Here is a 15,028-nt window from a genome sequence, read left to right as displayed (position 1 = left end):
AGTGAAAACAAAAATTTCGTTGTGGAATGAGCAAGAATAAGACATTGCATTTCTAAAAATGATTCAACTTACAATGCTGTGTATCTGTCCATTGCAGACTGCACATCTCTACGGTAAACTGTTCGAAGTATTACCATGACAGGGTCAAATTCCTTATCCCAAACTTCAGCTGTTGTTTAAAAGAAATTACACATTAACATTCTCTTTAAAGTCCTTAACACTTATTTTAGATTGTCTTCTTAACTAGCTTTAATTATGTCACTTCTGTTACATAATTTTTCCTGGCAAACTGTAGGAATTTGTAATGATTCTTACTAACAATACTTTCTATACTAATAATTACCACTTGTTAACAAAATAGAAAAATATTTTTTGCAAAATTTTGATTGTTTTCAAAAATAAAAAAATAACATTCTATTAAGCAACCCCCAAAACATCATTTCTGTATGTTTCTTTGCTCTTTTTCATTTCCCAGTACTTGTGAGAAAAGGCTTACATTATTTTTCACTTCATACATGATAAGCACAAGCCTCTTCAAAGTAGGAACTGAAGACTGTGGAGGTGTTAGCATTAAGTGTAGTGAACAAAATTGCTGCATCAACACCATTTCTTGTTCAGTATCAAAAATGGTCAAGCTTAATATCAAATTATATTTGTGATCAATCCTTTATAAATACATCTTTGTTTTATAACTAGTATCTATGCATTATTCCATCATTAAAATCTTAGTTGCATCCATTTAATTTAGTAGCTCTAAAGGGACATCCAGAGTGGCTGTTCAGAGCAATCACAAACAGAAAAGTCTAAACAGTCTATAAAAATATCCCATTTGATAGTCTTTTTTTTTCTATTCACACGTTATTAAAAAACAAAACTAAGTTCCAATCTAAAGCCAAATGAAGACATTATTTCTATGAATTGTTTTGAAGTATTTAGCTCTCATAACACAAAAACGAAGGCAAGATTCAATGACCCCAAAATGAGAAAGAAACCCAGTGGATACAGAATTGTAGCTCCACCAGCAGGCGTAACATAACACAAGTACTTACAACATTTTTCAAAGTTTCCACAGGCAGAAATAAGCAGCTTTACCACACCTCTGAGATTCATTTTCCCCAGGCAGGAAGACAAGTGCCTATACTCACACCTAGCGGTCTATCATCTATATATTAACCCCTGCTATGGCTAACAGCTCTGAACACATCCTCACAGACTGCTGAGGGAGAACACCTAGCAAAGTTTCCATTATGTACTAAATACAATCAAATTTAGCTTGTGAAAAAAGCCCACTTTTTTTCTGAACAGAATTTAGTATTGCAGTCTGAAACACACACCAAGCTTGTTTGGGCTGCTAATGCATAATGAGAAAAAAGGACTGAGTGAGCCATACAGTGAATATTGGGAATGTACATACAGCTCATCTTCAGCACATAAATCTACAGTGTGTAGAAAGAACCTGGCTCTGGAAGTTGGTTTGGGTTGATTTTGGTTTTTTAAAATGATGGCTAATGGATGCAAAATCTAGGAATCTGTGAATATAAAGTAGATTCCATCCCCTCAAATTTAGGGAAACTAGGGATTAGAGGATTAGAGGGAATTGATCTGATTGTGACTTGCTTTAACTATGACAGGCCACAAAATACAATTCTTAAAAGCAAAGAGTTTGGGAACCTATATAATCTTACAGGGAATATGAACACTTAAGAGGGTAAAGAAAGCCATGTCAGCTTTAATCCCTGCAGAAGATTTTTCAGCTTTTATTACTTTGAGAATTTGTACAGTGTTATAAATCACTTCATTATTCAATGCTATAGGTGAGATACTTAGGACAGGTTACCTCTGGAATAAATAGTTTACCTAGGTTAAAGAAAATACAAAAAACCTCCTAACACTGTAATCTAGTAATAGATTCCCTATGTATGAACTGTTATAATTAAAAACAGCATAATACATCTCTTTTTCCTTCACATTGTGTTATGAAAAAGACCAGCACGTAATGAGCTCCAGAAACCAGACAGGACATAAGGAAATGTAGTTTATGTTACTTTAAAACTAAGTTATTTTAGATACATGAGTGTTAAGCTGCCTAATTACACATCAAAGAACCAAGACGAATCAATTCCCAAAACTCTGGTATCACAAAATTACTTCACTAGTTGTTAATTTGTATAAAAGAGCTTTACTGACACTTCAATCTTCCAGTACAAAAACTGGCAAACAAGTTATTACAATACCAGTACCTACATTAACCACCACTCCCCACAAAAAAACCACAAAACCAAATGGTTTCAAAATTGCCAGAGTCTAACCTTCCCAGTTCTCAAGGGAAGTATGTGGGGGAGGAAGGAGTTAATCTCTCTTCAGCTTTGCCATTAGCCTGAAGCACAACCAGAGCACATGGAGCATTTCAGATTTCTACAGGCTTATCTGCTTAGTGACATGACACAGTAATGGAACACCGAGTTCTTAAATTATTTCTCTCCTTTGATATACCAATGCTGTGTTGGGTCCAATTTAGATGACAAGCTGGTCAGGGAAAGAAACTTGTCATTTTTGCACAGTATGCATTGTAGAATTACAGAACAATATTCTATAACAAGTCTAGCCTGAACTTTTTTCTAGGCCCTCACTACTGACTGCAAAAAGTGTTACAGGATACTAATACAGTTAAGCAACATAAAATGAAGAATTATTTATCATGGTATCTTTAATAGTCAAAAGATGGAGAAGTTCAAAGACAATGTCTTTCACTAGTGCAAACAGTTCCAAACTCTACTAAATATACATAATATTTATTTAAAACATAGGAATAATTAAGTATGCAGATTAGTAAAATACAAATAAGATAATTTTTCTTTTCTATATTTTCCTTTGCTTTCTGAGCGTACCTGATTAGTATGAGAAGCTCATTTTCACTCTGGATCAAAATCAATTTAAGAATACTAATAGTCTTTAGCAATGCTCTTAAATATAAGCAATGGACAATAACGAAAAAGTCAGGTTTTGTGGGGTTTTGGTGGCTGTGGTAGGTTTGGCTTTTTTTTAGGGAGGATGGGGTAGAGTTTTCAACACCGGTTGGGTTTGCTTTTTGGTTTTTTTAAGGAAAAAAAGCCCACTACAACAAAACCAAACAAACCCTGGTTAGGCATCTTACCAATTACTATGCTGCAAGAGAACGCCGATTACCATACCTTTAGGTGTGTACATTCCTTGTTGCATGGAACCTCCAGGTTCAAAAACAGGGGCTTTAAAGTCAGCAACTGCTGACAGGACTGATTCAAAGCTTAAACTTCCTGGAATAATACCACTTTTAGGATTAGGATTTTCAGGAATGTAATGCTTATGTTAAGGAAAGCAAAGTTAATTCAGTTGCAAGACACAGAATTTCACTCCCCTCTTGCTATTTTCCATCAGTCATTTCAGACCGCACCTCAGCAGTGCTCTGTGCTTACCACAAGAGGTCTGTATGCTCCAGCAGCCAAGAACAGTAACTGGTACTGAAGAGAATCTAGGTCCTAGAATCAGCTAGGACCTTAAACTTTTTAAAGAAGACTTGCTACATATCTGACTCTAGCTGCTAGTACTTAATAAGAAACAGAAACCACTGCCTGTAGTGTATCTAAAGTTTCTGTTATTGTCTTTATTTACAAATACTTTGTCTCTCTTCATAGGAAGAATATTTTGCATTTACACTCAAGTGCAGAAAAAGCAAGCAAATAGTTCAGGATCCATAAACACAATAAATAATTCTGCATCTTGGAATCCATAATTCTCATTTTTGGTAGCAATACTTAATTGACCTACTGACATTACCCTAAAACACAAGCAACAGTTCTGCTCAGTGGTAAGTGATTGCTTATAGACATAATTCACGTATTTTACATAATTAAGTCATTCACTTAAGTGACTTGTTCAAGTAATCACTTATTTTACATACTTGACTGAGTTACTAGAGCATATTATAATAATAATTCTTATTATGCATTTGTTAGTCTCAATCTCATCCTTTCCTATCTTCCCATTCCTAATATTTTTCTCATTGCCTATCCCTGGATTGCAAGCTCTTCTATGCAACCACAACAAGCTATTTAATTTTCCTACACAGCTTACGAGTGATAGCAGGAAAACCTGTGTATTTATAGTCACCTGTCTATGGACATGAACCCTATGCTGTGCAGAAGGACTTAGAGTTTGCTATTCTCTCCCTGTAACACATGCACTTCATTCTAATGTCAAAGAAACATACAGGATTGCTATTATTTGCATTTTCAGCTATTGATAGCAATAGCCAATATAATGTAGAATGTCTTCTTTTTATATTGGCATAAACTTAGAAAAAAATCAAAGGTTCAAATCCATATAAATGTGATGCTTTGCTAAACTTTCTACAACATCATTGGAAAACATCTTTTACCTCACACCTAAAAGACTGCTAAAGACCAATACAGCATTTTTTACCAAAACTAAACTACTGAAAAGTATTGTGTTTATTGTAAGAAAAACCAAAACTGGAGCAAAAGCCTTTTTTTAGTAAGTATATACAGCATATACTCTCTGTGTATATATATACATAGCAAGTATTTACAAACACACCTTCACACAGTTTTTTAATTATGTAACCTGAAAACATGTTGTTTAAGCCTCACTACTACCCAGGCACCTGTCATTCTCATTCAGGCACATTAGTGAATATATTCCAAGGATATGAGATCCAGTAATGAACTGTGTGTCCTGTCATTCATACACAGCTGGGCTACCATCTCCGCTCTGAGGATCTCATCATCTGTCATTCCTAGAATAATGAAACGTAAAAAGCTGTTAAAACAGCACGATTTTAAGACACACATTCTGTTTTCATTTGACATTAAAAGCACATCAAACATGATACAAATTAATATTAAGTAATGATACAGTGCCATAAAAATACAGGGGGGAAAAAAAGGGGGCATGCAAATATTATGAAAGACACAATCGCTATCAGAAAATACCAGTATAAACTCAAAATGCTGTCTTTCTGGAAAAGATACAGAATCCTCATGTCATCACCTACACAAATCATCCACTTCCATTAAAGCCATTTTTCTCCACTTTTATATATTATATGTATTTCTATTTCGTAAGAGATTAAAATTCAGTAACTGGCAAAGATGAAAACAAGTACTGGATGCTTTAAGGTACTATATGGTTAAACAGCTTTAAGGCACCTACTAAGTGCTAAATATAAATGAAGGTGTAATCATGTTATTTACATACAGAGATTCCTTAAGTAGTGACTCTTACCTAAATGTAAACGAAGACTTAACAAAAGGACCAAAAATGTTAAGGCTCCTTCCAGCATGGACCTTTCATGCTCTGAGTCAAGAACTGTATTTTGATGCTGGGAAGCCATTGTTAACAGATCTACCACCTTAAATCTATATAGCAAACAGGAAAGTCAGAAACAATAATTAAGCATTCTCCAACATTAAAACACCAATGTGAAATATAGTGATAAACTCAGGATAGCACTCACAACAACCTAAAATTAAATACAAAAGCCCAATTGAAAACCCAAAGTACAAACATACATGAAAACTGTAGTCTTTTTAAATTTTATTTTTTTATTTAACTATTGATGGAATGTGCAATAGTGACATTCACTTCACATGAAAACACCTTATATTAATCAACATATAAAAACTAATGCATATTAATTGGTGTTCAAACCCCGATTTTTTTTCCAGAAAAGTAAACATTCTGTGTCTCTTAAAATTGCAGTTCTACTTATCTACTTCTTCATATGAACACATATGAAACTTTAAAAATCCTAAAAATGCTCAGAAAGCAAATATCTGAAGCTTCACTACTGCCCTCTAAATCAAAAGCCAATGCTATTTAACATCAAGAGATACCTCTTTCAGTAGAGCCCTTAGGTATTAGTTTTGGCTAGGCAGAGTTGTTACCACTGAAGGTATGTATCAGATATGCGATTTTTCTATTACACACTGTAAATTAGCACAACAGCTAGCATAACACTGAACAAGAGCATTCATCTTTTAGTCCTACCTTTCAAAAACAGATGAAATAAAATAATCTGGATCCAGTCTAGAGGCACAAACCTGTTGAAAGATAGTAAATTAATTCTATGAAATTAATTCTATTCAATAGTTTGTAGGTAAATAATATTGGCTTGGCTTCTCAGAAAACATAACTTACTTGCAGCAGATAAATGTCAGGATCAATCATTGAATTGCAGAAATGCGACTGCACGTAAGTCATGGCCTGTCCTTTAATTTGTAGACCATTTCTAACCCACATATTGCTGTGAATTTCAGAAAGACTTGCCTGTTCAGGGAACATAAAATGTTATAAACATTTCAGAGATTGTTAGCTACTCAGTTCAATGTTAGCAAATCATCAGTATATTATGATAGAAAAACAGAAATCATAGAACAGTTTGAATTGGAAGGGACCTTAAAGATTTCTGACCCTTATGCCACAGACAGGGACATTTTCCAGGTATTTAAAGCCCCATTCATCCTGGCCTCAAACACTTCCCAGGGATGGGGTATCCTTGACTTTTCTGGGCAACCTGTTCCAATGTCTCACCACCTTCACAGCAAAGAATGTCTTTGTGATGTCTCATCTAAACTACTCTCTCTCAGCTTAAAGCCATTGCCCCTTGTCCTGTCACTACATGTCATTGCAAGAAGTCCCTCTGGGGCTTCCTTGGAGAGTCACAGAATAGTTTTGGTTGGAAGGGGCCTTTAAAGGTCATCTAGTCCAATCCTCCTACAATGATCAGGGGCATCTTCGACTAGGTCAGGTGGTTCAGAGCCCCATCCAATCTAACCTGGGATGTTCCCAGGGATGGGGCATCTACCACTTCCATGGACAACTTGTTGCAGTGTTGGACACCCTCATAGCAAGAAAGGTTGTACAGGTAATCCAAATCAACCTTGCTTCAGTTTAAACCTACTAGCCTTGTTCTATTGCAACAGGCTCTGCTAGAAGGTTTGCCCCCAGCAGCACTCTAAGGTCTCCCCAGAGCCTTCTCTTCTCCAGGGTGAATGACACCAGTTCTTTCAGTCTGTCTTCATAACAGAGGTGCTCCAGCCCTCTCATCATTTTATTCACTATCATCACAAATATACATCCATACCTACTACAACTTTACAGACTTTTTTAATATTAATTTAATTCTCCTGGAGAGTAAGAGATAAAAAGAACCACTCCAAGTTGGTGAAACAAGATACCATATTTTCATATGAGAGCATATTTCAGATAATGAAGGTAATCAAACACAAATTACATGATTTATACATGTAGTTATTCCTTAAAATCTTGAAACTAACTCAAAATTAAGGTATTGTGGTACCAAAATGAACCAAAAATTAAAGCACTATGATTAAAAAGAGATTAGATCTAAATGCAGTGATTACAAATACTACTCACTGCCACTTATGCACAATTAAGTCCAAATTTGCAAATAAAAATGTTGTGCATCCATTCTGGAACTCACTCTCAATTCAAAATACAGAATTTTCAGATCTGGGTTTCTTGTCAACCTGCACTCTGTTCTGTTCACACAACAATTCTATGTTTTCAAAGGATTGGTCCTTCCTACCATTTTGGAAGGGCTATAGTGACTACTATTATTATGAGCTTCTCAGAGTATGATACCTAATGTCCCATTTTTAATTTTAGAAATAGGAAGGGGAAAAAATGATGTTACCCTAACTACTTGGTATATTGTAGTTATTATTGTCACGTACTGCTTATTTTATCTTCCACAATTAAGACATACTTCCTATGGTTAAGTTAGAAGTGTGCCTGTACCTGAATCTGAAGTGGGTGAATCATTAGTTTCATCAGCATCTCCTGATCTGGCAGGATAGTATCCAGATCTAGTTCTTGGCATTTAACAGCCTAGAAACAAAAGAAGCATATGTTGTATTGAATGATTACATTCATCAGGGAATTACCATCTTTTGTGAAATTACAACATGTGCTTACCTTACTTAAAAACATGGCAAAGTAACGGTGCAGTGGCAAATGAAAAGTGACTTGGTTAGGTGCTGGCTGAAAGTAAAATAAAAGTCTTTACTATAATATATTGGAAAAAACAAACATACAAATATCTTTGACACAACCATCAAAGACAGTATCTTATACATCTTCATTTGATAGACTTACTTTCGACTAATATAACACTACTTCACTCCCCTGTCTGACTATTCAGGGAGTTTCTCTCTTACTGAAGCTAATGGCACTCTGAGTTGACTAAGTATTGCTTGCTAAGTGATAAAGCTGCTCCCCAGTTGCCAAAGCAGAAGAGGACTTCTGTTTTGCCCCTACTTAATTTGGCTCTTCAAACAGCATAACAGTAGTGTATCCAGAGCACTGCTTTTAAAACTCACAGCTTAAGCTTGTACTAGCAAATCTAAATCACAAAGACTACAGAAAAAAAAGGGTCCTAGGACATAACCTTGTAAGTATTAACTACAAACTCTGATTTCAGCAAGGCAACCCTTTTTTGACCACTAGCTTGAATAGTCACTTAAAAAAAGGAGAGGGGGCTGGGTGTAGGGAGTGTATCACCTTTTAAATTCAATCAGATTTCCACAGTGCTTTGTTTAAATTCACTAAGGATATTTAAGGATATTTACCTCATCTACAAAGTTGATAGCATCAAACCAGTCTTGAAGAGCTTCAAGGCAGTATCTGACAACATTGCGTGTGTATTCTTGTGTTTCCTGCAGTTAAGAGAAACCAGCACATATATATGAGCCAAAACACTTTTAAGTGCTATTGTTTTCCTACTACAAGTAAATACAGTTATTTCAAGAATATTTTTACAGTACATAGAAACATTGAGGTTGGAAAACACCTCCAAGATCATTGACTGAACAGTAAGTTGTCAACTAAACCACCAAGTGCCAGGTCTGGCTGTTTCTTGAATATTTTCAGGGATTGGGACTCCACTCCACTACTCCTGGATAGCCCACTCCAATGCTTAACCACTCTCTCCATGAAGAAATTCTTCCTGTTGCCCAACCTGAACCTCCTCTGCTGGAGCTTGATGCCATTTTCTCTTGTACTGTTGCTGGTTGCCTGTGAGAAGAGGCAAGCTCCCACCTGGCTACTTACAGGGACTTATAGAGAATGATAAGGTCACTCCTGAGCCTTCTCCAGGCTAAACAACCCCAGCTGCTCCTCATAGGACTCGCTCTCTAGGTGGACCCAGTGCCTACTGTTGTTTAGTTTATCCATTTACTTTTACTCATAATCTAGAGCTGTAAGCATAAAAGAAAATCTTTTCATGTAACAAAAAAGAATAGCTAATGGCCTACAAGTTCTATGTACTTAAGTGATACTTACAGTTGACTAACACAAAACACCCTAAATTATATGATACCACAATACTGCATAGATTTCAATAGTAAGCAAGCCTTGTTATGATTATATTATATAACTGTGTAACAATGGCATAAAACTACACTATATTTTAGGTTAAATCATGTTTCAGGAGTAGAGCTGTACATTGTCTTCCAGGAGAGAAGTAGTCATGTGCAAGAAGAAAATGTAGAAAAGAAGCTCAACTAAATTGCTCTGTGATCAGCAGAACTTGCAAAGCCTCTTTTCTTAATAGATTTTTCCTTTAATCTTCACTTCCCCCTAAACACGGACTCCAGACTTGCCTCACACTCTCAGGATATCCAATGACACATCTCATGCAAAAGGCAGCAGTGCTCAGGCCAGCCAAAAGTTGCACAAGTGGCAACTATTTCAGTCAAGCACCTTTTCTCGTCAGGAAATACAACAGCCACACTCCCATCCTGTTGCTCTGCTGGCTTTCCCTATCCTGTGAGACATGAGCTTCCAACCCACCAGGTTTCACTAAGTACATACAACAACTAAGCTATGAAATTTCTTTAGTACTTTCAGCACTTTAGCACTATTGATAATGACCAAAAGGTTCAAACGTGGCTGAAGACATGACTGTCAAGACAACTAGGGAAGGAACATGGCCTTTCAAAAAAGAACATCTGATCCCTAAGCAAAAGTGAAAGGAACACTTCAAACAGCCAGAAGCTGTAATTCGGTTTTCAAAAACCAATGTAGACTCATAAATTGACAAATTCATAATGTATCAGTGTAATTTACATCACAGAAAGGCTTTTACAACTGCCTGATTCAAACTAAAATCCTATGGACTGCTTGTGCAGTTTCTCAGTGTGCAGTTCCATCCAATCAGCAGTGTCTCACTGACACTAATCTTAATAAGCTAATTTTGAATACAAGTATTTATTTCACAGAAAAGCAGTAAAAAGTATTTTTCATATGTTAAGTGTTCCTAAAAGCTGATGGATTCTATTTTTGCTGTAACTTAATATAATTTACAGTCTAGCAAATAGCAACAAGTCTTTGCTCTAGTTTGGAGACCATTTGATGTTGGAACCCAAGTGGTTTTCACCTCTAATAGAACCACAAAAACCCATAAGTTACTCCATCTCCTGTGGAGTTGCGTTATGTATATGTTTTATTATCCCTGTATTATTCCTTTGTACCCCCGTGTGCAACTTGGTTTATCCCCAGTTTTCCCGCCTTGTCCGCCCTTCCCGCCTTCCCAGTATCTATCCATCACCCTGAAAGAGGCATTTTACCCCCCCCGGGTGCCTTGTCTATCACTCGGTGCCCCTTCCCATCCATCCAGAAGCTTCTACTCAGGGCACCGGGTGATTGGGCGAGGACCTGGGGCTCCCCCCATATCCTTCCCCCATTGGACCCCACCATATCCCCCCATCCCGGAGCCACCCCCTATCCCTATCCCCATTGGTCGTTGGATACCCCTCCCTTACAGTTTATAAGCCAGTGCAAGCACCTTGTGCTTGTTCCTGTTGGCTGGCACCGTTCTAGGACATTTGGCCCCGTTGGGCTACAATAAACTCGGACTTAGCCCCCAGCAGGATCCGCTCTTCATTTACCACCGCGAGGCTTGCTAGCGCTGCCCGGAACCCACAAAGGCACTCTCCAAACCCCAGCTGGGAGCGGCGGAGGGTGCCTCCATCGCCCGCCCTCGCCCCAGGATGAGAGCTAGCCGGAGCTGAGACAAAGGGAACCGGGGTGGGAGCGCGGCAATCTCCCATCATAATGAAGTGTCTGTTCACAGACACAGCCAACATTAGAATAACATTAGGATGACTTATGTATCTCTGTTCCCACTGAACAAAGGCAGAATGACTCAGAGACATTTATCAAGTTCTTCATTAGATTAGAAGTTACTCCATATGTACAGTCATATGAAATGACTGCACACATCCTGAACTTGTAGCCCCAGAGACAATAAATGGTTTACAAGCATGAATTCTACACTCACTATACACAGAATTTGAGTTGATTGCAGTTTTATGTTATTTAAATAGACAAAGACATCCAAACCAAAGTCTTTCCAAACACAAAAGACAGCCTTATCAGGTTTGAGGATTCTAGAATAAATCATGAATAAAAGCAAGAATTATGACAGGGAAATGTTAGCCTTACCCTAACTTTGCAGTGTGACAGCAGACCCCACATTGGCTGGGCACAGGCTTCCAGCTCAGCAGCAAAGGCAGCATAGTATGTCTGTGATTCAAACTCCACGTGCTCATTTAACTCCCGTTTATTTAAATTCATACCTTCAAAGATTTAAGCAGAGTTATACAACCCAAGCTTTAACTAGGGCTAAATGAAATGCAGTCTTGTTAGTATTATGCATTTACACACCTCTAAAAACAAATCCACAAAATATAAGAATTTATTTTATCTAGTGGAAGAATACTTGATAAAACAAAGTTTGAACAGAAATATACCAGAAAAGATAAAAGACTGGCTAATAACTGCAGTCTTTGCTGTTCAGGGGACATTAACTTCTACTTTGAATGTTACTCAGTCAATTAGAACATCTGAATGCTGGTCCTCTTTCTAAGCAAAACATTTATCAGCATTGAGATACACCATCTTAAATTTTTTTTTATATAATAAAAAAAAATTTATTTACAGCAACACTTAGAAAAAGATCCATATTTATGAGATTAATTTCCTGTATATTTAAATTTAGAACTTCACCAGTAAAACAGTTTGGTTTACTGTTGTGATCTGTACTTTAAGTACAGCCTCAGAATTCTTGCACCACAGATCTCAGTCAACTAAGTGTGATGTGACTGCTCTTCAACTACTTCACACAAGAAAAAGATCCATTAGATAATTTTTGTAATCTGTTTTCTAGAATATACTGTTCTTTTCAATCTTGGGGGAATACTAATAGATTAAATATATACATACAGCACTGTAGGGATATTGCTACAGTGAACATTAACTGTCTTAACATCCTTGTATTAGTGACTGATTATTAAAGTCACATACCTTGAAAAAATGATACAAAATTCATCCATGTTACCAAAAGACCATGATCTTCCAAAAACTTCTTTGCCACACTTTGGTGCGAAAGTATGTTTATAAAATCACTAACCAGGGGCCAATAAGTATTATTCTTCAGTAGTGCTTCCCCACAATTCACCACAACATGTAAACTATTCTCTTCATCTAGATTTAAAAAAGAAAAAAACAAAACAAAAGGTGAAGACAAAGTAATTTCTTTGCTTATTAATAAAGTTACAAAAGAATGCAAAAATATCAATTAGGATGCACTGTAATGCTGGGGTCAGAGACACACAGAGAAAACTGCAGGAAACTAAAATGGTTCTTTCATGGTAGCTGAGGCTGTTTTTTCATCATGGACTGACTTACAGAGATCCCACTTAGCAAGTGTCACTTAAACTTTGAACAGTATCACAACCTCTGGAAAGTAGCATATTAGGAAAACCATCACAGCTATGGCTCTTCCAGTAGTTTTAATTATTAAAAAACCAAACAACACAATTCCTATTAGAAACACCTGAATTCTACTTTGAATTTGACATGACCCCAGTGAGCAAAGTACCTTACAGCATTCAAGAAGAAATCTGGTGATTGAAACCTACACTGGCATGTTGAGTATGAAAAGAGCAGAGCAAAACATTTCCACTCTGAATTTGGGACAGAGAGAGGGTTTATGCAGCCTGTCCAAGACTGGGGCAGGAGAAGCAGGAGAAAGTTCTTAGAAGAGGAGGATAAGAAATCGAAGTGGGGCCGGGGTGGGGTGTTTCTTTCCCTCCCACCCCAAATCACAGAAGTTCATTCTCTACATCTGTCAAATAAATCTCTTTGTTTCCTTTTGAGAAGAGGGACTCCTGGAAAGATCAGAAGGGAAACAGAATTGGTTCTGGATTCATGATCCAAGCAAAACAACTTCCAGTACCCATGTCAGTTAATATCCTTATTAAGAGACTCCAGTCTCTGGATGGTGAGGTAAACATGTATGTAGAGTGGCTCTCTTTAGCCTGTCCAAGAACAGGGTAACATCTCTGACTGAATCTGCTGAAGGATTTTGCAAAGGACCAACAATTACATCTATTCCAGTACAGATAAGACAAATCCAAAATTACTTCAAATGGACACTAGCACTGCCTCTTATTCAGAGTGCTCTACCAGCCAGGGTTAATGTAAAGTCACTCAGAGATTTTCAAAGGATAAACCAAAACATTTATTACCAAAGGATATTATCAAAACATTTTCACTGGGGCTATAAAAATCCTTTTCCCATACAAAGTCCATTAGAAGGAAAGTGCTGATACAGAGGAAAAAATTCTCTAAGAACATATGGACATAAATCTCCTTAGGGAGTCAATTTTATTACCTGCATCTATGTTTCTACCCCTCATCCTTTCACACCAGGTGTGAGAGAGGCAAGCTGAGTTGGCAACACTTACAAAGTTGGTATCAACACAGGCCAACTGGTTCATTAAAACAGTTTGTCCACAAATACCCTTAGTGAACTGTACATTTTAAATAGCTGTCAGCTGTTCCAAAGACAAGTAGTTTCCGTGAGCAAGGCAAATTAAACATGCTGCAGCACACACAAGTCCTGCTCCATATTTTCCTTGCTCCTTTCAAACATGCTTTCTCCATCTATCCATTGGCTGGATTTATAAATTTTGCCTCATTCAGATACTAAACAACCTATGGTTTACAGTAGCTGCACAAACAAAATTCTTAATTTATCTCATCTGCATAGACTTCTCACTATTTCCAGCATTATAAAATATAACTTGAACTAAACACAAAAAACAAACCCAAAGAATGCAAAAGAAGGCCATTGAGAATATGAGGGGGCAAAAACACAATAACAAATTTTATTATTTCTTTTCTGTCCATTTACAGTATGCCAAACCCCTCACATATAAAGCAGTGAGGGGGAAATGTAGTGAAAACACTGAAAAGAACCAGACATATCCCAGAGGTAGACCTGGCAGTACTAGGTTTACTGTTGGACTCAACAACCAACATAAAAGATTCTATAATTCTATAATGGTATCTTAGCTTAGTGAAATCACTGGTGCTGGGAAAAGAGTAATAGAACAGTGGAATAACTGTTCCAAGGGTAAGTCTTTTCTCATGCATATATCACAAATATATCTAACAATATTTAGCTTACCAGCTCAAATTTACACCTATTAATTACCAGGAAGATTCTCCAGAAAATGACTAATCATAGTCACAGACTTTTCCTACTGTAATGCACTTCTGACCCATTACAGAACCTTACCACCATGCTACCAGCATCCCATACTGACCAAAAGGTAACATTCAAAAGATGCTTAGAAATAGTTTTAAATTACATTCCAGCAATATGGCATTGATTTAGCAAAAATCACCTGATATACAAACTGTTAAATATTCAGCATTTTCCTTTTAATATTGTAGAGCAGTCTATGTAGGGCAACAGAAAAAATTTTCATATTGAAGTGCTTGCTGAATGAGGGCACTCCTGATAGCTAGATGAGTGAGGATTTCCCATTTCTGTACAGCCATTTTGGTTCAGGCTATACATAGATTGGACTCTGAGACAACGATACTTTGGGAAAAAAAATACAATTTCATGCAGAAGTTTGTGATACTTATTTATCAG

At 36.9% G+C, this 15,028-nt stretch overlaps 1 protein-coding gene across 5 annotated transcripts in view; it reads right to left on the bottom strand.

Moving 5' to 3' along the window:
• UBR3 (ubiquitin protein ligase E3 component n-recognin 3) overlaps positions 1 to 15,028 on the bottom strand; it is a 104,072-nt gene that overhangs the window by 61,730 nt on the left and 27,314 nt on the right. For all 5 annotated transcript variants that reach the window (XM_077785034.1, XM_077785035.1, XM_077785036.1 and 2 more), the window contains 11 exons: positions 12,385 to 12,564; positions 11,524 to 11,657; positions 8,649 to 8,735; positions 7,996 to 8,061; positions 7,819 to 7,908; positions 6,196 to 6,324; positions 6,046 to 6,098; positions 5,281 to 5,414; positions 4,708 to 4,792; positions 3,192 to 3,334; positions 73 to 169 (listed from right to left, as the gene is read on the bottom strand). In XM_077785034.1, the coding sequence (XP_077641160.1) occupies positions 73 to 169; positions 3,192 to 3,334; positions 4,708 to 4,792; positions 5,281 to 5,414; positions 6,046 to 6,098; positions 6,196 to 6,324; positions 7,819 to 7,908; positions 7,996 to 8,061; positions 8,649 to 8,735; positions 11,524 to 11,657; positions 12,385 to 12,564 (1,198 nt within the window). The remainder of the gene's footprint in view (positions 1 to 72; positions 170 to 3,191; positions 3,335 to 4,707; positions 4,793 to 5,280; positions 5,415 to 6,045; positions 6,099 to 6,195; positions 6,325 to 7,818; positions 7,909 to 7,995; positions 8,062 to 8,648; positions 8,736 to 11,523; positions 11,658 to 12,384; positions 12,565 to 15,028) is intronic.

This window comes from Lonchura striata, chromosome 8 (genome assembly GCF_046129695.1).
Source record: "Lonchura striata isolate bLonStr1 chromosome 8, bLonStr1.mat, whole genome shotgun sequence".
In the NCBI taxonomy this organism is placed as follows: Eukaryota; Metazoa; Chordata; class Aves; order Passeriformes; family Estrildidae; genus Lonchura; species Lonchura striata.
Note: the sequence above shows the minus strand (reverse complement) of the source record. Positions and strands in the feature narration are given on the sequence as shown.